Source organism: Xenopus laevis, chromosome 5L (genome assembly GCF_017654675.1).
Source record: "Xenopus laevis strain J_2021 chromosome 5L, Xenopus_laevis_v10.1, whole genome shotgun sequence".
NCBI classification, from domain to species: Eukaryota; Metazoa; Chordata; class Amphibia; order Anura; family Pipidae; genus Xenopus; species Xenopus laevis.
Window position 1 is genome coordinate 158,633,348 of NC_054379.1, and position 23,562 is coordinate 158,656,909.

At 39.4% G+C, this 23,562-nt stretch overlaps 2 protein-coding genes across 4 annotated transcripts in view; one reads left to right on the top strand and one right to left on the bottom strand.

Annotated features, from left to right (window-relative positions):
- Window positions 1-5,892: 5,892 nt before the first annotated feature.
- On the bottom strand, window positions 5,893-19,261 carry LOC108717218 (ankyrin repeat domain-containing protein 66). Of its 2 annotated transcripts, none has more exons than XM_018264069.2 (4): window positions 18,459-19,261; window positions 10,824-10,986; window positions 6,717-6,945; window positions 5,893-6,240 (listed from the first exon to the last, which is right to left on the bottom strand). In XM_018264069.2, exons 2-4 carry the CDS (start codon window positions 10,969-10,971, stop codon window positions 5,994-5,996), a joined length of 624 nt encoding a protein of 207 aa, XP_018119558.1. In that variant the 5' UTR covers window positions 10,972-10,986; window positions 18,459-19,261; the 3' UTR covers window positions 5,893-5,993. The 2 variants fall into 2 exon arrangements, with proteins under 2 accessions (XP_018119558.1, XP_018119559.1); XM_018264070.2 differs by lacking the exon at window positions 18,459-19,261 and adding an exon at window positions 13,441-13,500.
- A 3,351-nt stretch (window positions 19,262-22,612) lies between these two features.
- Window positions 22,613-23,562, top strand: part of pla2g7.L (phospholipase A2 group VII L homeolog) — a 30,348-nt gene continuing 29,398 nt past the window's right edge. Inside the window, exon 1 of one of the 2 annotated variants that reach the window (XM_018264073.2) lies at window positions 22,613-22,736. The gene's annotated coding sequence lies outside the window, so the exon portion shown is untranslated. The remainder of the gene's footprint in view (window positions 22,737-23,562) is intronic. The other variant, XM_018264071.2, reaches the window with a different exon arrangement.

Consider the following 23,562-nt stretch of genomic DNA (forward strand, 5'->3'; position numbering starts at 1 on the left):
GACAGGTCTGAGAAGCCAGATTTTCAGATTCTGACTTTTCCATCCTCTGGGTTTAATAAATTGAGAAAAATTTGTGATTTTTTTGTAAAAGTCCTATTTTATTTTTAAAAAAAATCAGAATTTTTTTGTAATTTTTGCATTTGGAGTTTGGTAAATAACACCCTACTGGTATAGCTGGAGTTTTCCATATCCAACTGGCAGTGCCCCAAGAATATTGGGCTGCACCTCATGGTGCACTAGGCCACATCTGTGTTGGCTTTTTATAAAAGGATATTTTAAAGAGGGCCAGATATCCTTAAAGGAGAAGGATAGGGAGAAGGATAGGGAGATAGGGAGAAGGAAGAAACTCAGGCAGGAAGTGATGTCACACCAAGAAAATATGGCAGCTGCTATCCTAAACAAACAGAGAGCTTCTAGACCTGTTTAATAAGGTATGGTAAAGCATTTTACAGAATAAATAGTGTTGCAGCTTGCACTATTGTGGCTTATCTATTGGCAATAAACTGTTTTGCTAGCTTTCCTTCTCTTTTAAAGTAGAAGGAAAGGTTAAAACTAAGTAAGCCTTATCAGAAAGGTCCATCTAAATATACCAGTAAACCCCCAAAGTAGTGCTGCTCTGAGTCCCCTGTCAAAAGAAACACTGCATTTCTTTCCTTATATTGTGTACTCATGGGCTTCTGTATCAGACTTCCTGTCTTCATCTTAAACTTCCTTGCCCTGGGCAAGAGCATGCTCAGTTTGCTCCTCTCCCCCCCCCCTTCTCTGCTGTAATCTGAGCCCAGAGCAGGGAGAGACTCAGGCAGGAAGTGATGTCACACCACGTTAATACTGCAGCTCCTATCCTAAACAAACAGAGAGTTTCTAGAGCTTTTTACTCAGGTATGGTAAAACATTCTACAGAATAAATATAGCATTCTAGCTTGCACTATTGCAGCTAATCTATTGGCAATAAAATGCCTCCGTAGCTTTCCTTCTCCTTTAAGTTACCCAATTATTATGCACAGCTTTTAATTAAAGTTGAAGAATAACCTGCCTCCACACTGTTGCTAGGGTTCAACCCCTGGGAATTAAGGTCTCATCGGGAGCACTTTAATTGGGTAAAGTTCATAGTCAGAGAAACGGTGCCACTCACTTTACTGTAGTGTTACCGATGAAATCCCCATACATACTTTGAACACAATTACGTTTAGATCTTCAAGATCAGCATCTGAAATTGCATTTGTTTTGTTGTACAGGGTGAAATTTACACAAATTATGGGGCAAATGCTGTATTGTGGGTAACAAAACATGACAAATTGTCTCCAAGATGGCACTTTACATGTTGCAATTGTCAGTCCTCTAGTGAGTGCAACACTGGGACAGAGTTAGATATTCCAACACATAGGGAAGATAAAACATATACACATGGGGGCCTACTTACTAAAAAACTCTAATTAATCTTATTTTTTTCTTAAAACGAAGTCGACCAACTCCCATCCATGAACTCATTTATCATTTTTCACGATATAGGAGCGAAAAAAAACTGCTGTGGCGATTGTAAGACCAACGCTCCCAAAACTAGACTTTATCAAATTATCTCTTAGGAAACACATTATTTATCGGACGAAAACCCCAACTTTATCAGATTATCCAGTGCAGATCAGGATGTCAAGAAACAACTTCAGGGACATCTGCCATTGACCTCAACATGATCTCGACAGGTTTGAGACGGAGTATTTTCAGATTCAGATTTTTAGCAGGTTTGGGGTATAATAAATTGCAAAAAATGTGGGTTTTTATTTTTCCACAAAAATTTTGAGTTTTCCCCTAAAAAAAAACCTCAACTAGAAAAAATTGAGGTTTAATAAATGGGCCCCAAAAAGTTTCTCCTTTATCTGAGATAACTTACAGTTGTAGTAGGACATGGAACATAATGTATCAATGATACTTGATGGTGATGTTATTAATAGAAGAGGAGGATAACAGATATAGGAAATTAGGTTTTTGTCTATATGGGAGGTATAATTTATGTATGACATCACTTCAATGAGTGATATCATCACATGTCCTAGGGATTTTAATGACTGATTAGCTTGTTACTATGATTGTACCTCTGCATTTGCAAAGGAGTTACAGATGACTACCTTATGTTTAATTGGATTGTTAACCTTTAAATTAACTTTTAGTATGATGTAGAGAGTGATATTCTGAGACAATTTGTAATTGGTTTTCATTTTTTATTATCTGTGGTTTTTGACTTATTTAGCTTTTTATTCGCTCTACAGTTTGCAAGTTTAGTAATCTGGTTGCTACAGTCCAAATTCCCCTAGCAACCATGCATTGATTTGAATAAGAGACTGGAATATGAATAGGAGAGGCCTGAATAGAAAGATCAGAAATACAAAGTAGCAATAGCAATATATTTATAGCCTTACAGAGCATTTGTTTTTTAGATGGGGTCAGTGACCCCCATTTGAAAGCTGAAAAGAGTCAGAAAAAATAAATAGCAATCGAAAAATCCTATGGTAGAGCTGAGGGGTTTTGTGAAAATATTGAGTTTTTACACACATAGCGAGAGCCGAGAGTGATTATAAAAAACAACTTTATTAGTGTTTGTATATACTGTATATGTTACAAAGAGGCAGTGCTGATATTATTCATGTGATGAAAGGATCAAACATGATGATGTTTTTGTGTGTTTGTTATAAAACATTATGGGATTTTGTATCATACAAACGATTTCTTTGTATTCTTTTTCTTGAAACCAAACTCCAATAATAAAATTTGCTTATGGAAATAAATATATTGAAATGTACAGGTATCTTTTAATTTTTTTTTTAATGATATAGAACTAGATAAAAGGAAAGAACCATGTCAGTCAGTTATAATTATCCAGTCCCTCTAATCTGAATATATATACACCAAAGCTAAACCCCCTGCAGGTGTAGTTATGTGTGGTTTGAGTGTACAGGTATGGGACCTGATATCCAGATTGCTCGGGACCTGAGGTTTTCCAGATAACGGATCTTTCCATAATTTGGATCTTCATGCCTTAAGGGCAGAGACACACACTGATTCGGGGAGATTAGTCGCCCGGTGACAAATTTCCTCTTCTTCAGAGCGACTAATCTCCCAGAACTGCCTCCCTAATCTTCCCGAATCGCAGCGTGTGTCTCTGCCCTTAGTCTACTAGAAAATCATGTAAACATTAAATAAACCCAATAGGCTGGTTTTGCTTCCAATAAGGATTAATTATATCTTAGTTGGGATCAAGTACAAGCTACTGGTTTATTATTACACAGAAAAAGGAAATCATTGTATCTCTGGGTAGCAGGCACATTTGCTTTATTAAACTAAATAACAGCTAGTTATTATCCTCATAGAAAATGTAAGTGCTTGAAACAAACGGATGCACAATTCTCACACAGCTTTTCTGAGCAATTCACTTATTTTCAATTTCGCTTTCAAGATACTTTACTCTATTATTATAAAAACAGCCCCACCCTCTGCATTTCAGATGACTGGACACAGTTGGTAGTCGCTTAAGTTGGTGAGAAGGGAAACACCTTGTGATGTTGCTGTACTCCGGGGAGCAGAGATGAGAATTCTTACATTTCTCTGGTCAGTTCTAAGCAGAGCAACATCACAAGACTTTCCTCTTCTGCCCTCATTTCTTACATAGATTATCCAGTAAGTCAAAATGAAAAGAAGTTGGTGCTGTTATCTCATATTCAGGCTAAAAACTGGTGATATCTTGAAAACTAGAATGAATTAATGTAAATTGCAAGAGTGCTTAGAAGGCTTTAGGCTCCAAGTTTAGGTTAAAAGCTTTAGTTCTTCAGCTTCCCTGTGATTGTCTCAATTCTTGCTCCAGTGCACGAAGGAACAGACAATATTCTCCAGGTTTGCAGCCCTCTGTTCTTTGCTCCAGATTTATATTTTGCCTCATAAATACCAACCCTCACAAGTCATTTACCAACTTAATTGAAAACAAAACCAGCTGATAAACAGAAACTTTATGTTGTGGATAAGAAAAGAGATAAGCCCATTAAAGGGATACTGACATGATTTAACTACTATTTCCATGAATCCCATAGCCTAGGGCCTTATTTATTAAAATCTGAATTGTTTAAATTAAAAAATTCTGACCAAACTAGAATCGATTGGACCTTATTTATTATTCAAAAATCACAATTTAATTGGATCGGACACAAACATGAAAAAATCAAGTGAAAATCCGAATCGCTCGATTTTTTTGGGCTTTTTCCCAAAAACCCACAATTTTTCGGATTTTTGCCCGAAAAGTCTGAAATAGTTGGGTTTTCAAGCTAATTCCAGTGCAAACCCCAGAAACTTCCAAATAGGATAGGGACCTCTCCAATGGACTTACATAGAACCTCGGCAGGTCTGAGATGCTGGATTCAAAAATTCAAGGGTTTTTTTTTCCACTAAAAATTTGGATTCAATAAATACTTTAATAAATAACCCCTGTAATGTTTTGGAGATTACAATTCTTTCCATTGCTGTTAAAAATATTGAATTTTGTACAGCCTTACAGGGGTGGTTCACCTTTAAAGAATTGTTCAGTATAAAAATAAAAACTGGGTAAATAGATAGGCTATGCAAAATAAAAAAAATTCTAATATAGTTAGCCAAAAATGTAATGTATAAAGGCTGGAGTGACTGGATGTGTAACATAATAGCCAGAACACTACTTCCTGCTTTTCAGCTTTCTTGGTTTCCACTGATTGGTTACCAGGCAGTAACCAATCAGAGACTTGAGGGGGGGCACATGGGTCATAACTGTTGCTTTTGAATCTGAGCTGAATGCTGAGGATCAATTGCAAACTCACTGAACAGTTATGTCCCATGTGGCCCCCCTTATAGTCACTGACTAACTCAGAGTTAGAGAGCTGAAAAGCAGGAAGTAGAGTTCTGGCTATTATGTTACACACACACTCACTCCAGCCTTTATACATTACATGTTTGGCTAAATAATTATATTAGAAACATTTTTTTATTTTGCAGTTTTTTATTTTTATACTGAACTGTTCTTTTAAGTTAACTTTTAGTATATTATAAAATGGGCAATCCTAGCAACTTTTCAATTGGTCTTCATTATTTATTTCTTATAGTTTTTGAAATATTTGCCTTCTTCTTCTGACTCTTTCCAGCTTTCAAATGGGGGTCACTGTCCACATCTAAAAAAACAAATGCTCTGCGAGGATAAAAAAGTATTGTTATTGCTAATTTTAATTACTCATCTATTCAGGCCTCTCCTATTCTTATTCCAGTCTCTTATTCAAATTAATGAGTGGTTGCTAGGGGAATTTGGACCCTAGCAACCAGGTAGCTGAAATTACAAACTGGAGAGCTGCTGAATAAAAAGCTAAATAACTCAAAAACCACAAATGATAAAAAATAAAAACCAATTGCAATTGCAAAATGAGGGGAACCCCACACCTTCCACAGTTGTACTAGCAGTGTCCTCCCCAGTGTAATAGAGATATAAATGAAATCATGTCAGTATCCCTTTAAGAGGCTCTTCAGGAGCTGTACATAAAGGAGTAGATGGTATACAAAGAAATACTGGCGCATACATAAGCACAAGATGGACAATGTTTGCACTGCTGGGTCTCTGGAAACAGACAGGGGTTATTTATAAACACTGGGCAACTTTGCACCTGGGCAGTAACTCATGGCAACTAATCAGATGATTACTTTCAGTGTTCAACCTACAACTTGCTGAAAAATGCTAATAGCTGATTGGTTGCTATGGGTTACTGCCCAGGTGCAAATCTGCCCACTGTTTATAAGTGAGGCCCAGTGAATACTACTGAGAGCAACTTCTCTGACTCTTGTGCTATCCAAACACTTAGCCCCGAGTCCTATTTCAGAATGGTTTGCTTCAAATAAGGGTTTTTTGGTGCAATTTATTAACACGGAGGTAAGTTAATACTAAAGGCTTCCAGTTGTAGTCGCACAGTTACTAGACTTGTTGCCCCATGCAATTGCTACTTGATCCCCTTCCGTTCTGTTGCACTTTTGGGAACAGCAGCTTTTCTTTGAATTATATCAGTTCTGGGAGGCTTGTGAAACAGCTGAGGGTCCTGATCTCTTGATTTAACAGATTTATTTCTTCTCTTTGATTGGATCTCCTGAATCTCCTTCTTCTTTGCCTCCCACTCTTCATCCAATTCATCCAAAGGGTTTCCCTCTGCTTCTGCTGTTTGTCGATACGCAGCACATTCTGCCTCTGCTCTGCAACGGGAAAGATCATAGTATAGAACCCACATTAATATCTTGTTTCCTTATACTGGTATGGGATCCGTTATCCAGAAACCCTTATCCAGAAAGTTCTGAATTACGGAAAGGCCGTCTCCCATAGACTCCATTTTATCCAAATTTTTTAAAAAATTATTTCCTTTTTCTCTGTAATAATAAAACAGTAGCTTGTGCTTGATCCCAACTAAAATATAATTAATCCTTATTGGAAGCAAAACCAGCCTATTGGGTTTATTAAATGTTTATATGAATTTCTAGTAGACTTAAGGTATGAAGATCTAAATTACAGAAATAACCCCCAAAGTGTAATTGTTTCCATCTTGCCCTGCTGTTGCTTATAGTACATTATTATACCTCCTACCACCTCACTAGCTGCTTTTGGAGCCCCACTATATATACGGCTCTGTCTCTTCTGTTTGCGACCCCTGTCAAATTATTCAAATGAAACTTACACTTCAAGTAACTTGACGCAGTCCTTATGTCCATATATCTCTGCTATTCTCCTGGGAGTATCTCCATGTAGATCAGACAGATCAATAGGAGCATGCAGGGAGTGCAGAGCCCTCAGAACACTAAGTTTCCCCGATTCTGCTGCAAAATGAGCTGCTGTCCACCCACTGTCAGTTCTCAAGCAAGGCCGGGCCCCGTATTCAATCAGCAGCTTGACTGTATCCGCTTGGCCTGCACATAAAGAGGAGAAAGAGACGGAAAACTTCATTATTCATCAAACGTGGATCAGTTACTGTCACATCAGTAGAACACACTGGGACACATAAAATTAGCATGTCCGGCAGAAGTGGGGCATTAGGAGCCCAGCAAACTTTGTGTGAAAGTCGACCCGAACCTGCCCACAACGTAAACCCAGGTCGTACCGCACATCACTAGTTGCCAACTTTGTCAGTATCAAAATCTGGGCAAAGGGAAGGGCGATGATTTCAGAGGGGCAATTATGTAATGTCAGCGGGTGGAGTTGTGATTTCAGGGGCATGTCTGGTGACACGAGGGGAGTGGCCACCACTAGTGATGGGTGAATTTGTCCGGTTTCACTTCGCCGTGAAATTTGCAAATTTCCTGCGAAATCCGCAAAACGGGTGAAAAATTATCAAAACACGAATTTTGACGCCTGCAACAATTTTGACAGGCGTCATTTGGCATCCATTTAATTGCCGCCAGCGTCAGAATTGAGGCCAGCGTCAGAATTGTCACTGGCGTAAAAAAAAAAACCTTTGATGCTAGTGAATTTTCGATGCAATCTCGTGAATTCGCACCTGCCGAATAAATTTGCCCATCACTAGCTATCACGCACTACTCATAAAATGTTGCCGTATTTTTAAACTGTAAGAATGTTTTGAACTGGGCAGCCCCCTAAAAAAACCAGGCCGTCCAGGTTTAAAACCGACAAGCAGCAACCCTAGTGGTTACCCTGAGCTAAGTCGCCCTGTCGCAATTTCAGAAGAGGAGCGCAATCAGAGAATCGGTAAGTAATTTCTTAATAAAAGCTTTGCGAATTAAAAGTTTAAGGGCTCTTACACATGAGCGTTCTGACCTGCGCTCCCCTGCGTTCCGTTTTTCGGCATTCAGCCGCAGGGGAGCGCAGGAATAGACGCATGTCATTATTTCAAATGGAGCTGTACTCACTCAGGCGCGTGTAGGCGCCGAACGCAGGAAAAATGCAGCATGTTGCGTCTGAACCTGCGTTCTGCGCCTACACGCGCCTGAGTGAGTACAGCCCCATTTGAAATAATGACTTGCGTCTATTCCTGCGCTCCCCTGCGGCTGAACGCCAAAAAACGGAACGCAGGGGAGCGCAGGTCAGAACGCTCATGTGTAAGAGCCCTAAACTGTGTTGGTATTTTTTTTCGTTAAGAAGAAACTTTTTTATTTTTTTAAATAAAATTACTGTTACTGGTCCTTTAAACAGGGAATCACTTATAGATGTATTAATTGGCTGCGGGCTAAAAATCTCTTTGTTATTTCACTATAGCCCCTGAGTTAAGGGGAAGTACACCATGGTCTTATTACTAAGTCACAGTTTACTGGGGGACTTGATGTTAAATGCACTACAAAGTTAAAATGCTAATAGATAGTGTCAGAAGGAAATTATTCACAGGTGTATATTTGTTGGCTGGGGCTTAATTGCTCCCAGTTTTCCCACTAGAGCTCCTGAGCTAAGGGTAAGTGCACAATGGTCTTATTACTCAGTCACACTGGTTGCTGGGGGACTTGATTATAAATACACTACAAACTTATAATGCTCACAAATAGTGTAGGACTCACGTACAACGAGGGGCCTTGACGTGGCACGTGAGCTTACATATTTTGGCCAAAGTGTGGTACTAACACCTCATTTTTTGTAATTATTTTTGCAAATTAGTGGTTACACTGTCCACTACTACTGCTGTTTCCAACCTTAAATCTTTCTGCCTTGCTGCTCTGTACATTTGGGATGCCATCCATGAATTCCTCCGCAGAGAATCATCCCATAGTCTTTTCAAAAACTCCCTCTTAGGACACTTGTATAAAACCCGGACTGTCACTTATATTTCATTGTCACCTACTGTCACCTCTTGCGCTTAATATCCCTCCTATTTGTGTCTTTCTGTCTCCCGCTTAGATTGTAAGCTCTACAGGGCAGGGATTTGCATCCTTTTGACTCTTCCACACTATAATGTAACTTTATATTATATATACTTTGTATTTATTTGTATTTATTATCACATAGGCCCCTGTTTGTTCTACTCGTTTACTGTTCTGCTGTACAGCACTGCATACGTAAGTACCATTATATACATAGCAACTAAAAAAACACAGTCAGCAGGTTCAGTTAAAATAATTGACTTTAATAGTCTTTTAAAACTAGTTACTCCAAATGAGCCTGTGGAGTGCTTTGTACTCATTTCACCTGCACCCAGAAAAGTTGTGTTTTTGTTTGGTGAGTGCTCCTCCGTTGCCCCATAACATATACATACTGTACATACAAATATATAGCAGTTTCAGTGGCGTAACTACCAGGGGTGCAGGGGGTGCGATCGTACCTGGGCCCACACCCCCTTGGGGCCCACCGGAGCCATGATAACAGTTATTGTGGGAGGCTGGGCAGGGGAGATTTTGCAGCATGCATGCCAACAGCACAATTCATAGGGGTAGGGCCTGACGGGGGCCCCGGGTGCCCATCCTGTACCAGGGCCCGCTGGCAAGTAGTTACGCCACTGAGCAGCTTAATACAAGGAAGACATACAAAACTCTCACAGCTGAGGAAGGCATTGGTTCTTGATGCAGCCCACTTTAACCTCTAGATGGCGCAATTGCTCAAACAGAAAAGAATGAAAGCAGAAATGAACAATTCAAGGATTACATTTATAATATGTCTAATCTTTAATATCTGAAATCCCGTCTCCTTTAGTTAACATTGGATCCTTCTCTGCCCATTCAACACCAGGTCCCACAGGCCTCCTTACATTCCGTTTGCTTGCTGCTGCTGCTGCTTATGTAATGTAATAAAAGCAACACATATTTCATATGGTCTAGTAACCTGTAGCAACCGCTTAGATGTCTGCTTTTAAACAGGTGAACGCTCAGCGCTACCTGACAGTGGTATTTTCAATTATTTCGATTTTAGTCCGTCATCTCTTTTATTTGGAATTTTAACAGCTATCTGGTTGCTAGGGTACAATTTACTCTAGCAACCAGGTAGTAGTTCGAGTGACTGTAGAGGGGGAGAGTAGATGTAAATTATTAGCAATACTCTGAGGCACATTTATCAAAGGTCGAATTCTTTTAAAACGAAATTCGACCAATCAAATTTATTAATGAAATCTAATTTTTTAAACTCGGATGAATAGAATCGACCGGAAAACTTGAATGTCAGGAAGGCTGCAAACAACTTCAAATTGATCCCTGGACGTCCCTCATTTACTTAAACAGCAATTCGGCAGGTGGTGACTAGTTGAATTTGAGTTCTTAAGGGCAGAGACACACACTGTTATTTGGGGAGATTAGTCGCCCAGCGACAAATCGCTTCTTATTCGGACGACTAATCTTCCCAAACTCTCTTCCCGCCAGCTGTCGGGATGGCACTCGAATCGCTTCGGCTTTCCGAAGTCACTCGCCTTTGGAAAACAAAGCGTCCCAAGTGCCATCCCGTCGGTGATTTCGATTCTAGCCGGCGGGAAGAGAGTTCGGGAAGATTAGTCGCCTGAAGAAGAGGTGATTTGTCGCCGGGTGACTAAATCTCCCCGAATCTTTGTGTGTGTCTTTGCCCTAAAGGGCCAGAGTATGATAAATTTCAAAAATCTAATTCAAATTTTTAAAAATCTCTAATCGAATTTGAATAACTCCCTAGTCAAATCTGACAGTTGTGACCATATAAAAACCTGAAAATTCGAATTTCTAATTCAAATTTTCAATTTGACCCTTGATAAATCTGCCCCTCAGTATCAATGTCATTGTAACCTATCAGAGCAATAGTATTTTTGCTGCCAAGGTCAGTGACCCCCAAACAACCAGACAAGCTGGAAGGAGACAAAAGAGGAAGACAAATAATTAAACAAGACCAATACCTTTGGCCGCAGCCCAGTGCAAGGCTGTCCTGTCGCTCCAGTCACCATCTTTGTAATTTGGGTCAAAGAGACCTTTCTTCAGTATCTGTGAAACCAAATCATAATCCCCTAGTGCAGCAGCTTGGTGGAGCTCAGTTATTTCAGCCATTCTGTACAGCTGGATCTGGAAGATACAGACAACTGGGTTAGTAGAACCCCCGCATGTCTCAGCATGGACTCAGTTAAAGGGGAGCTTCATTCCTGAACATAATTCTTTGCTCATGCTGGCTGATGACACTTAGAAACTCTCTGCCAACTCATATATGGCTGACATGCTCTAGTCTGAATACTTACTGGAAAGGAATACTAATTATTATTCATAATGTGACAAAGAATGAAATCCAGATAGATAATAAAGTGCTAATTATGTTAAATATATCACAAGAGACTAATGAAGTGATTACGGACACACCCTCTCTACATCTCCTCCAATCGGCGAAAGCCCTGATCCCGGGGAAGTGGAAGTCCACATGAATCCCTACATTTATGGAATGGGTAACTAAAGTGGAAGAAATTAGACAGCTAGTACAATAGATACCTTAAATGGACAACAAAAGCTCAAATTTTTGGAAAATATGGTCCCCTTGGATTAGATCCTTAGGCAAAGGGTAAACATTTAGGGGCAGATTTAACAAGGGTCAAAGTGAAAATTCGAATTTCGGAATTGGATTTTTTGAGTTTTTTTTAAGGCCAAAACTGTCAAAGTGTCGACTAGGGAATTGTTAAAATTCGATTCGAGTTTTTTAAAGAATTCGATTTTTGAGATTTATCATACACTGGGCTTTTAAGAACTCGAATTCGACTATTCTCCACCTAAAACCTGCCGAATGGCTGTTTTAGCCTATGAAAGACATTCTGGGATCAATTTGGAGTTGTTTGCAGCCCTCCTGACATTCGAATTTGTTGCACAGAAAAAAAATCTAATTGAGTTTGAAAAACTCTAATCAAATTCGAATTGAGATTTAAAGACTCAAATCGAATTCGATTCGAGTTTTCGGGTCGATCCTATTCACTGACTTTGAAAAATTTGATTTTCAAAAAAAATTTTGATTGGTCGAATTTCGAATTCATGGGAGTTTTACAAAACTCCCATGAACTCCAAATTTGACCATGATAAATCTGCCTCCCCATTTACGTTTAGAGTGCTTTTGATCTCCTCCCCATTCAGTTTCTAGAATAAACAACCTAGATGCGTCAGAGGGTTAGTAAATGGGTGGGAGGTAGGGTTGTCACCTTTTTTGGAAAAAAATACCAGCCTTCCTATATATATACTGTACATCTTTTTTTCCCTATTAAAGCGGTTGTTCACCTTTGAGATAACTTTTAGTATGATGTAGAGAGTGATATTCTGAGACAATTTGTAATTGGTTTTCATTTTTTTATTATTTGTGGTTTTGGAGTTATTTAGCTTTTTATTCAGCAGCTCTTCAATTTTCATAATTTTTACTGGCCAGGCCGGTAAAATCCCTACTGGGAGGTGTTTTTCTTTTCTTATTTTATTCTAATAGCAAGTATACCATAGTAATGACTTCTTGTATGGAATTTTCTTTTTTTTTTTGTGTATAAAGAACCTTGTGACCCCTCCCCCCTTTTTTTTCCTTTTCGTATCCCTCCCCATTCTTTTCGTAAAATGCTAAATAAAGATTATAAAAACAAAAATTAACTCCCTGCCAAATAGGGAAAGAATGAGATGTCAGTTAGCAGAATGTAAAGCAGCCGACTTTCAGGAGCAGATTTATGAAAGGTCAAAGTGAAAATTCGAATTAAAAAAATTCGAATTTCGAGCAAATTTTTGTGTACTTCGACTAGGGAATAGTCAAAATGTGAAAAGTTGAATTTCAAAATTTATCATGTACTGTCGACTTCGACCATTCGCCTGCTGAATTGCTGTTTTAGCCTGTGGGGGACCTCCTAAAACCTTTTTGGATTCAATTGGTGGACTTGGAAAAATCAAATTTTTTTTGGGGAAAAACTTTGATTCGAATTCCATCGAATGCGCTATTACTTCGATTCGTATGATTCGAATTCGATGGAAAGCGGAACTATTTGGCCAAAAAGTTTTTTAAATTCGAGATTTAACTGTTGATAAATCTGCCCCTCCGTGTGTACTACCTGGAGTCCTGCAGTAACTAACAACTTTTATAAATACATGTCTTTCTAGGCAAAAGAGATTGCTCTATGTGTTCAGATATGCTCTAGGCTACTTGGCAAGAGAGCAAATAGCAAACCAGGCATCAGTCATCTTGGCTCCTACCCATAATTCTCTGTTCATGCTGGAAATTGACTGTAGGTCGAGCTGGCAGGCTGGGAGAGAAGGCGATGGCAGTTGGCTAGGACAGTTGATGGACACTGCTAGGCTACTATCTTGGCCTGGGTCAGGTGATTGCCATGAAATCAATACGTAGTAATTTGAGGCATTTTGATACCCAATGTGCATCTGATATTTCATTCAAATCAATATTTATTTAGTTTTTCATCAAAAGGAAAGGGGAGGTGGTAACATAGTAACATAGTAAGTAAGGTTCAAAAAAGACACACGTCCATCGAGTTCAACCTTTTTTTTTTTTTTTTTAACTACCTATCTGCCAGTTGATCCAGAGGAAGGCAAAAAAACCCATCTGAAGCCTCTCCAATTTGCCTTAGAGGGGGGGAAATTCCTTCCTGACTCCAAAATGGCAATCGGACCAGTCCCTGGATCAATCAATGGTACAGAAAGGAAAAAAAAACATTTTAGCATTGATCACTCTGTTACACTCTTTATTATTTATTACACATTTGTCCATCAGAGACAAGACATATATCAGCAAATGTTTTCTGTAATTGTAACTTCTATGTTTTCTGTTTTATTATTTTTTTACCATATACTTCCATGTATTCTGACCATGGTCTCCAATTTAAAACATGACCTTTTTCTATAAGCAATTATTTCTTCTGTGTTTCTCATTTCCTCTATACACTTTATCCAATCTGAGACCTGAGGGGGGTCTATTGATTTCCATTTACGTGGGATTAATAATTTTGCTGAAGTTATAATATATTTTGAAGTTGTTGGAACAGATTTTTACCCAATCTTCCAATCTAGTTCCAATTCCCATTTACTAGCAAATGGTGGAGTAATTACCTTGTTTGATATCAGTCTTTTATATAGAAAATAAATAGGATTTAAGAAATTGGGTTCCTTTATCTATAATTGTTTTGTAACCAAGATAGTTCTGTATTTTGTTTTGTAATTTCCATGGCGTCAATATTACTTTTTATTCTTTCATAAATGAATTCGTTGTTTGGATTTTCTCCATACATTGCATTGAATTTTTCTAGTGTAATTATCTTGTTGGCTTCCAAAAAATCTTTTATTCTAATTGTTTTAGAATTTTTTTCAGACCCATTTTGTAGTTTGTTATTCTCTGTTTCTAAATAAAAGTCAGGATTATTCAACAAAGGTATCAGTTTTGAGGGATATGAAATTAAATCATGTTCTTTATTCATTCTATGCCAGTATTTAACTGTAGGGTAAAACGTTATTTCAGAACTATTACTATGGAGATTCATCTTTTCTGTCCAGATCAAGGTATCTAACATTGCAATGTTGTCACTTTTTTCTGCTGTCATATCAGGGTTTAGGCCTTTTTCTGTGCCATGTTAAGATCCTAGACAATTGTATTGCATAATAGTACGTTTGTAAACATGGTAAGCCTACTCCTCCCATTTCTTTTGTTCTTATTAAAGGGATACTGTCATGGGAAAAAAAATGTTTCAAAATGAATCACTTAATAGTGCTGTTCCAGCAGAATTCTGCGCTGAAATCCATTTCTCAAAAGAGCAAACAGATTTCTTTATATTTAATTTTAAAATCTGACATGGGGCTAGACATTTTGTCAATTTCCCAGCTGCCCCAAGTCATGCGACGTGTGCCTGCACTTCAGGAGAGAAATGCTTTCTGGCAGGCTGCTGTTTCCTTCTCAATGTAACTGAATGTGTCTCAGTGAGACATGGGTTTTTACTATTGAGTGTTGTTCTTAGATCTACCAGGCAGCTGTTATCTTGTGTTAGGGAGCTGTTATCTGGTTACCTTCCCATTGTTCTTTTGTTTGGCTGCTGGGGGGGAAGGGAGGGGGGTGATATCACTCCAACTTGCAGTACAGCAGTAAAGAGTGATTGAAGCTTATCAGAGCACAAGTCACATGACTTGGGGCAGCTGGGAAATTGACAATATGTCTAGCCCCATGTCAGATTTCAAAATTGAATATAAAAAAATCTGTTTGCTCTTTTGAGAAATGGATTCAGTGCAGAATTCTACTGGAGCAGCACTATTATCTGATTCATTTTGAAAAAAAAATTTTTTCCCATGACAGTATCCCTTTAAAGTTTTATATGCAATTCTAGGTACAGCTTTTTTCTAGATAAATTTGGATATTCCCTATTTGATAATGTCAAAAAATTGTATGAGTACATCAATAGGCATGTTTTGAAAAACTTATAATATTTTCGGAAAAATTAGCATTTTAACAATATTTATCCTACCAAACCATGATACACATATGTTATTACAATTTCATATATACTTATGTTATCTATTATAGGCATGTAGTTTTTTTTGTACAATAATTTTTCATTTTGAGCTAGATGGATACCAAGATATTCAATAGAGTCTTTAGCCCATTTAAAAGAGAAGTTAGTTGTTTGTTGTGATAGGGTAACATTGAGTATTTCAGATTTGTTATAATTAAGTTTAAAGTTAGATAAAGAACCAAAGGTGTTTATGAGGCTCATCGGATTTGGAATAGTGATATGAGGTTTTGTTATGTAAAATAATAGATCATCTGCAAGTGCTGATATCTTGTAGTGAGTGTCACCAACTTCGATTCCTGTAATATCTATATTCAGTCTAACTGCAATTAGAAGAGATTCTATAGTTAACACAAATAACAAAGGGGACAACGGGCACCCCTGTCTGGTCCCATTTCTTCTGGATACTTTGTCTGATAATGTTCCATTTACCTTTATTTTAGCATTTGGACATTGATACAGTGACATTATTTTACTTATCAATTTTTCACCAAATCCCAACGATTTCCATATATTGCCAATCTACTCTATCAAATGCTTTTTCAGCATCCATTGATATTATTAAAGCCTCTTCTTTCTTTTTTTTCATAACTTTAATTAAATGTAATGCTCTAATCGTATTATTTTTTCCTTCTCTTCCAGGTATAAAACCTGATTGATCAACATGGATTAAGGCTGGTAAGTATGTTATAATTCTATTTGCTATAAGTTTTGCAAATATCTTTTGATCAATATTAATAAGGGAAATAGGCCTATAGCTGGAACATTCATGTGGGTCTTTACCTAGCATCTGATATTTCATTCTACCATTTGGGTTACAAACAGGTCTTTGATCGATAAACTTTAAACCGATACGGGGTAAGAGATTAATATGTAGAATTAAAATGAATCACTGAGCTTGTGAAATTGACTGGAGACTGACTTATCTCCCAGAGATTTAATACAGGGTGTAACTTACAGTGTAACCATGTATCAGCCAATGTGCAGCATGTGACTGGCAGGGGAATGAGAACAAATCTGACTCATAATCATTCAAACTTATCTGTAGGGGTTATTTGGGCTCACTCGCCAGCACTCTAATATCACTCACTGAGATACCATATAGCTCATGACTATGCAAAGCTGCTTAAAAGGACTGTGCAATATGGAAACTGCCAGTGTCTCATTGTTTTTGTTATGATAATGATAAAACACTTGCTAAATCAGTTAATCCACAGAAACTCAGCATTGAAACCAATTTAATAATCAGAATATATAAACTACTCATTTATGGTGAAACTCATGTATTATAGAAAATAATGTACCTACTTCATGAGGGGGACATGCCCTGTATTACTCACTCTTTGTCTTCATATGGTCACAGAACAACCCCTCAGTGACTTCCAATATCCTTATTTACAGTAGGGGGTACATTATCCCTTATAATACATGAGTGATACTCAGAGTTCCCTGTATATTTCAGCCTGCAGCCTTTATATAGTCACAGAAGCCCTTAGTGACTTCTAATATCCTTATCGTTTACAGTAGGGGGTACATTATCACTTATAATACATGAGAGATACTCAGAGTTCCCTGTATAACTCAGCCTGCAGCCTTGTGCCTTTATATGGTCACAGAACAACCCCTCAGTGACTTCTAATATCCTTATCATTTACAGTAGGGGGTACATTATCCCTTATAATACGAGTGATACTCAGAGTTCCCTGTATAACTCAGCCTGCAGCCTTGTGTCTTTATATAGTCACAGAACAACCCCTCAGTGACTTCTAATATCCTTATCATTTACAGTAGGGGGTACATTATTCCTTATAATACACAAGTGATACTCAAAATTCCCTGTATAACTCAGCCTGCAGCCTTGTGCCTTTATATGGTCACAGAACCCCTCAGTGACTTCTAATATCCTTGTCATTTACAGTAGGGGGTACATTATCCCTTATAATACATGAGTGATACTCAGAGTTCCCTGTATAACTCAGCCTGCAGCCTTGTGCCTTTATATGGTCACAGAACCCCTCAGTGACTTCTAATATCCTTATCATTTACAGTAGGGGGTACATTATCCCTTATAATACATGAGTGATACTCAGAGTTCCCTGTATAACTCAGCCTGCAGCCTTGTGCCTTTATATGGTCACAGAACCCCTCAGTGACTTCTATTATCCTTATCATTTACAGTAGGGGGTACATTATCCCTTATAAATACATGAGTGATACTCAGAGTTACCTGTATAACTCAGCCTGCAGCCTTGTGCCTTTATATGGTCACAGAACCCCTCAGTGACTTCTAATATCCTTATCATTTACAGTAGGGGGTACATTATCCCTTATAATACATGAGTGATACTCAGAGTTCCCTGTATAACTCAGCCTGCAGCCTTGTGCCTTTATATGGTCACATAACCCCTCAGTGACTTCTATTATCCTTATCATTTACAGTAGGGGGTACATTATCAATTATAAATACATGAGTGATACTCAGAGTTCCCTGTATAACTCAGCCTGCAGCCTTGTGTCTTTATATGGTCACAGAACAACCCCTCAGTGACTTCTAATATCCTTATCATTTACAGTAGAGGGTACATTATCCCTTATAATACATGAGTGATACGCAAGAGTTCCTTGTGAGGCAGGTTTAATTCCATATAGGCCATGATGGACTTTTTTGGGTCGTGAACAATTCTAGGTGCTCCATCTCCCTTGTGATAAAAAAATTAGAGAAAATTCTCCCTTGTGATAATAAATTAGAGAAACAAAACTCCAGCCAAATGAATAATTAGAGGCCGATTAATTTTAATAAACGATCCCCTGAAACTACAGCTCCCAACATTCCCTAACAGCACTTAGCACAAAGAATTAAATATGCAAAGTACAAAAAAGAAATCTCAAATTGCCAGTTTTTCCCTTAATGTAAAATTCATCATTTCCAGTGTAATGCCACCCCTTGCTAACATGCGCAAAATTGTGAGGGCTTCTAGGTGCAAAGCCCAGAGGGTGCCCTGTACGGATCACTTGGTAAAGTAAACTTACTTGTTCAGCTGAGCTCTAGATGTGCAGAAAGGCCCCCCCATTAACTGCTCACAGCTTTATTCAGTATATGCCTTGGGCAACATAGTGCAGAGAGGATATGCAACTGCCTGTTGTGTTGTCTCTGGTCACTATAGAAACCTGCCCCTCCTCTTTGCACTTAAAGCAGTAGTACTATTATACCAGAGAAACAAACAGGGACTAGATTTTCTTTTCGTCACTATATTACAGCTAGGAATGCCCAGATGTTCTGTTACACCCTTAATTTAGGGGGTTAAGATATGAGTGTTTGATGGGTGGAGTTGTGATTTTCTAAATACGATCAGTGCAGCCCATCTGGCAGACATTCCTAGAAACATCCCATCCCGATCTGGCAAGGCTACCTTAATGGTCAGGCCACACTGGGAGTTTTGGGGAGATTTGGTCGCCTGGCGACTAATCGCCTCGTTTTTGCAACGACCAATCTCCCCAAACGCCTTCCCTCACTCAGCGCCGGCTAAAATGAAAAAAAAAAACGCCGGCGCTAATCACACACGGTGATTTGTTTTCCTAACTAGCCCGGCTCCGGAAAACGAAGCGTTGCATGTGATTCCCGACTTCGGAAAACGAATCGCCTTGTGTGATTATACCCAAAGGGTTGCCATCTCTTCTGCAAAAAATGTACCAGCCTTCCTATATCTGTGATCTATCTGCCCAACACTTATAGAGGCACATTTATCAAAGGTCGAATTTCGAATTCATGTGAGTTTTTAAAAACTCCCCTAAACTCCCATAAATTAGACCAATCCAAATTTATTAATAAAATCGAATTTTTAAAACTCGGAAGAGTTAATTCGACCCGAAAACTTGAATCGAATTCGATTACATTTTTTTTCTCCAGGAAAAAACTCGAATGTCAGGCTGCAAACAGCTCCAAATTGATCCCTGGACATCTCCCATTGACTCAAACAGCAATTCTTGTATCATGGACAGCACCGTTCACGGGTTTCTTTTCTTTATAATGACTTTATTGAGACATGGCTCTGACCACTTGATGGTGGCTTGATAAAAGACCGATGGCGGTCTGAAACGTTACCGATTGTTTGGGTCAGAGCCCATGTCTCAATAAAGGCGTTTTAAAGAAAAGAAACCCGTGAATGGTGCTGTCCGTGATACAAAATTTGCTATAACAAGTTGGAGGTGGAAATTGTTGGACATGCACCAGATTGAAGGAATTTAGAGGGCACGGACTAAAGAACCTCTCAAACAGCAATTCAGCATGTTTTAGGTGGCGAATAGTTGAATTCTGAGTTCTTAAAGGGCCAGAGTATGATAAATCTCGAATATCGAATTTGAATAACTCCCTAGTCGAAAATTTTAATTTTTAATTTGACCCTTGATAAATCTGCCACTTACTGTCTAGCCTGGAAACCAATGCTGCCTTGTGCTGCATTGTTGTTTATCAAGGTAATCGGGTCATTAGAACCTTATGTTACACAACACTAGTGCAATTACACAGCTGCCCTGTGTCACTGATTGTTCTTTATACTGTAAGCAGCTTCCAGTTTCCTTTTTCCATCAGAGAAATAAATATTTGGATTGTGAGTAAAGGTTTCCAGGCAGAACTCACTAAACAGAGATGTGACACAATCACGCACACATATTCTACATATTCATACCTCCTAACTGTCCTGTTTAAAGCCTCAGGCAACTTAAAGGTGATGATGTAATCTATTGCTGTTCGTCCAATTAAAGATGATAAATCATCTGGTGAGAAACCCATCCCATCTAACAACATGGTACGTACAAAGTTCTCTCTCTTAAAGGGGTCTTTATCAGATAAATCAGGGACTGGGAAAAGGCGCCTTCTCTCCCAGAAACTTGCTGGATTGACCTGTTCTCCTTGGCCACATACCTGAACTGACACTACATCTACAGCTTCTGGAAGCCCTTGATCTACCTGTCCCTGGATAACTTCTGTCAATACATTAGCAGCAGAAAAAGCCACATTCCCAGCCAACCCTCCAGCTTGCACTCCCCCCACATTCACCCTCCATTCCCCCAACACCTGTCACAGCCTCACTCACATTCCCAACAGTTACAGAGGCCTCCACTTCATTCTCCTCAATCACCCCACTCTCCGCCCTCTCACTCAGCAGATTTTGTTGGTGTAATGTCCATCTCTTCTGCATGCAGTTCTTCCGGATTTGCTATAACTTTGCCTTTAACTTTTGGCAGGTCTGGAAAATCTTGATCTGATGACAATTCAAAAGCCTGGCCCTTCTTCCCAACAGTAGCTTTAAAGGCCTTTTCATCCTTCTGCTTCTTTTCCTGGGCATCCCCGTCCTGCTGATCAAATGCCATGTTCTGCCAGTTTATCTTGTCAAGTCGCCTCTGCCGCCTGGGGGGTAAAGGCTTTATGAATTCCGCCTCACTCTCAGATGACGCAGGGCTGTTAGATGTGCTTGTCTGAAATGACTTTCCCAAAGCTGGTTTTTGCTGCTGGAGTGCAGACACTGGATGCCATTGCTGTAAATCTCTGTTTATTTTGATAAACTTCCTTCCAGGGACCGACATCTTTATACAGCTCAGAAATGTGAAGCTCTATACCAGCAAGCTCATTCCCCAGTTCATCTCGTTTGCACTTGTTAGATTCCTTAAATGTATCATTTGAAAACACCATTGCATTTGTTAAATGTTTTATTGATATTTCCAAAGACTTTTTCCTGTTTTGTAATGTAGCTAATTCTTTTAATGCTTCAGCTACTTTTTCTGCAGTAATTGTCTCTTTAACTTTGCCTTTAATACTTGCATGTTTCTGCTCTGCCCCTTTAAATGCAGCTCCTTTACTGGTGTTATGAACAATGCTGGTTCCAGGGCTTACACCAGGGCTGTTGCATTCTGACCCATGGGGAACTGGTGCAATGCTGGAAACTTTACTCTTTCTCTCCTTTCCACTGGGAACTTTAGTGGCACCGGGTGCTGCTCCATGGTGTGAAGATGTGGGTGCTTGAGTGCAAGGTCTGGCAGCTGCACCCGTAGCCCCACTCTCCTGGCAAGCTGGCTGTGATGGTAACACACAAACTGGAGAGTTAATTTCTGCACCCGATTCCTCCCCCACCTGGCCAACTGATTCCAGCTCACACAATGGTGAAACAGTTTGTTTGGTTTTGCAGCACTGGACTTTCTGCTGCTCACACTCCACAGTCACACATTGCTGGGAGGCACTTTGGCAAATATTTAAGTCACTTTGCACATTTGTTTTAAAGTCAGTTTTTTTCACAGAAGCATGTTTATCTTCATGTACATTAACATGTATTACTGGCAGCTCAATATTAACTTCTGGTGAAATTAAAGGCACAGTTTGTATTTCCATACCTTTGTGTTCCTGCTGATTTATTTCCTCATCCAATATTTGCTTTGCCTCCACTTTCCCCTGTAGCACAGGGTTAACATTAGCAGCTCCAGGGGAGATCTTTCCTTTAGGGGCACCTGTGTGGGCTTCCAACTCCTGAGCACGAGCTGCTGCTGCATTTTTCTGCTTCTGCCTCCTGGTCTCAGCCACAAACTTTTCCACCTCCATCTCACTGCTGCTTTTTCCCCGTGGAGTTCTTGGGGTCCCAACAGATGAGGATCTCAGTCTTGGCCTTGAAAGTTCAGCCACATGGCTAGGCCCCAAAGCCTGGGCCTCAGTTTTCCGGGTAGCCCGACCAGCCCTAGCAGGGCCTGGGCTTGCTCCAGACATGAGAGAGCTGTCTGATACACAACTGCTTCCAATGTGGATCAGATAGGATCTGTGCAGCCACTGGGACAGAATGCTCTGTTATACAAATAGGTAGACTCTCAGCCATAAAGCAGGACAGGACTGCTGCTTACAATGGGGATCAGATAGGATCTGTGCAGCCACTGGGACAGAATGTTAAACAGAGAGCTAGAATCCTCAGCCATAAAGCAAGATTTTTACCGGACATTGTCTTCAAACACACATTCAAACTTACTATTACTGTTTTTGTGATACTGTCCCTTTAACTGTTTAAGTGCATCCCTTCCCTGCAATTGTTGCTGTGATGAATAAGATACAGTGTGTCAGCAAGTAATAGAATAAAAGTAAAGTTCAGCCCCTCCCACTGTGAGCTGGGCGAGTGTCAGGAAAAAAAGCTGAGCCCCGCCCTCTTTGCACACTCATACAAACAGAAGTGCTGGTCCTGTGGCAAAGTCAGCTGAGGCTCGGCCAGCAAACTGTCACTCCACAGAGTTGGAAAGAGGTCAGCGGGGATTAAGACACACAGGATTAAAGGGGAAGTAAGTACTGTACCTCTCTCTTATATAGTGTGGGCGGCATTTCAAGTCCTGACTGTGTTATAGCTGGTGGGGTGTGAATAGTGAACATACTAATCTGTACAGTAAGTTCTGAGTACTGGAGCAAGAGATTGATATTATTCTTTTTCTACTAATACTTGTCTTCTCACCTGGGGGTGTAACAGCAGCAGACCCCGAGTCCACTGGGGACCCAGGCAGAACAGAGGTCTAACTAAGAGGAACGTAGGGACCCTAAAATGGTTAAATTGCCAGCATTTTTGTATCAAGTTGGGAGGGTCACCCTATATTCTACATTTGGTTATTCTTAGCACTTTCTGCACCGAGTGTTGTCTAACAGGCTGTAGATGAAATGTCCATGTTTTAGCCCAGAACCTTAGAGCTGGAGTCAGTACCTATGAATAAAGAAAGGAGGGTGCGCATGCTACTGAGTCAGACATTCACACCTTAACCAGTATGAATATTTAACCTGTATAAACAGATGCATTAGGTGTTGGGTTACTGATGGCATCAGAGCATCGAGAGAATGCTGGTGTACTAGAAAGAGAAAATACTTTATACAGGGAAGTGCACCTTAAAGGAACAGTAACACCAAAAAATTAATTTAAAGCATATTAAAATAATGAAAATATAATGTACAGATTGCACTGCACTGGTACAACTGGTGTGTTTGCTTCACAAACTCTACTACAGTTTATATAAACAAGCTGGTGTGTAGCCATGGGGGCAGCCATTCAAGCACAGGATAGACAGTAAATAACAGATAAGTACTACTATAGTTTATATAAACAAGCTGCTGTGTAGCCATGGG

Bases quoted from the DNA above. Each gene is read 5' to 3' on its own strand.
- LOC108717218 (XM_018264069.2), bottom strand. From the start codon at position 10,971: ATGGCTGAAATAACTGAGCTCCACCAAGCTGCTGCACTAGGGGATTAT. The intron at 6,946-10,823 runs GTATTGGTCTTG...CTTTATGTGCAG, and splicing joins GCACTGGGCTGCGGCCAAAG to GCCAAGCGGATACAGTCAAG. The intron at 6,241-6,716 runs GTAAGTTTCATT...TTCCCGTTGCAG, and splicing joins TGCGTCAAGTTACTTGAAGT to AGCAGAGGCAGAATGTGCTG.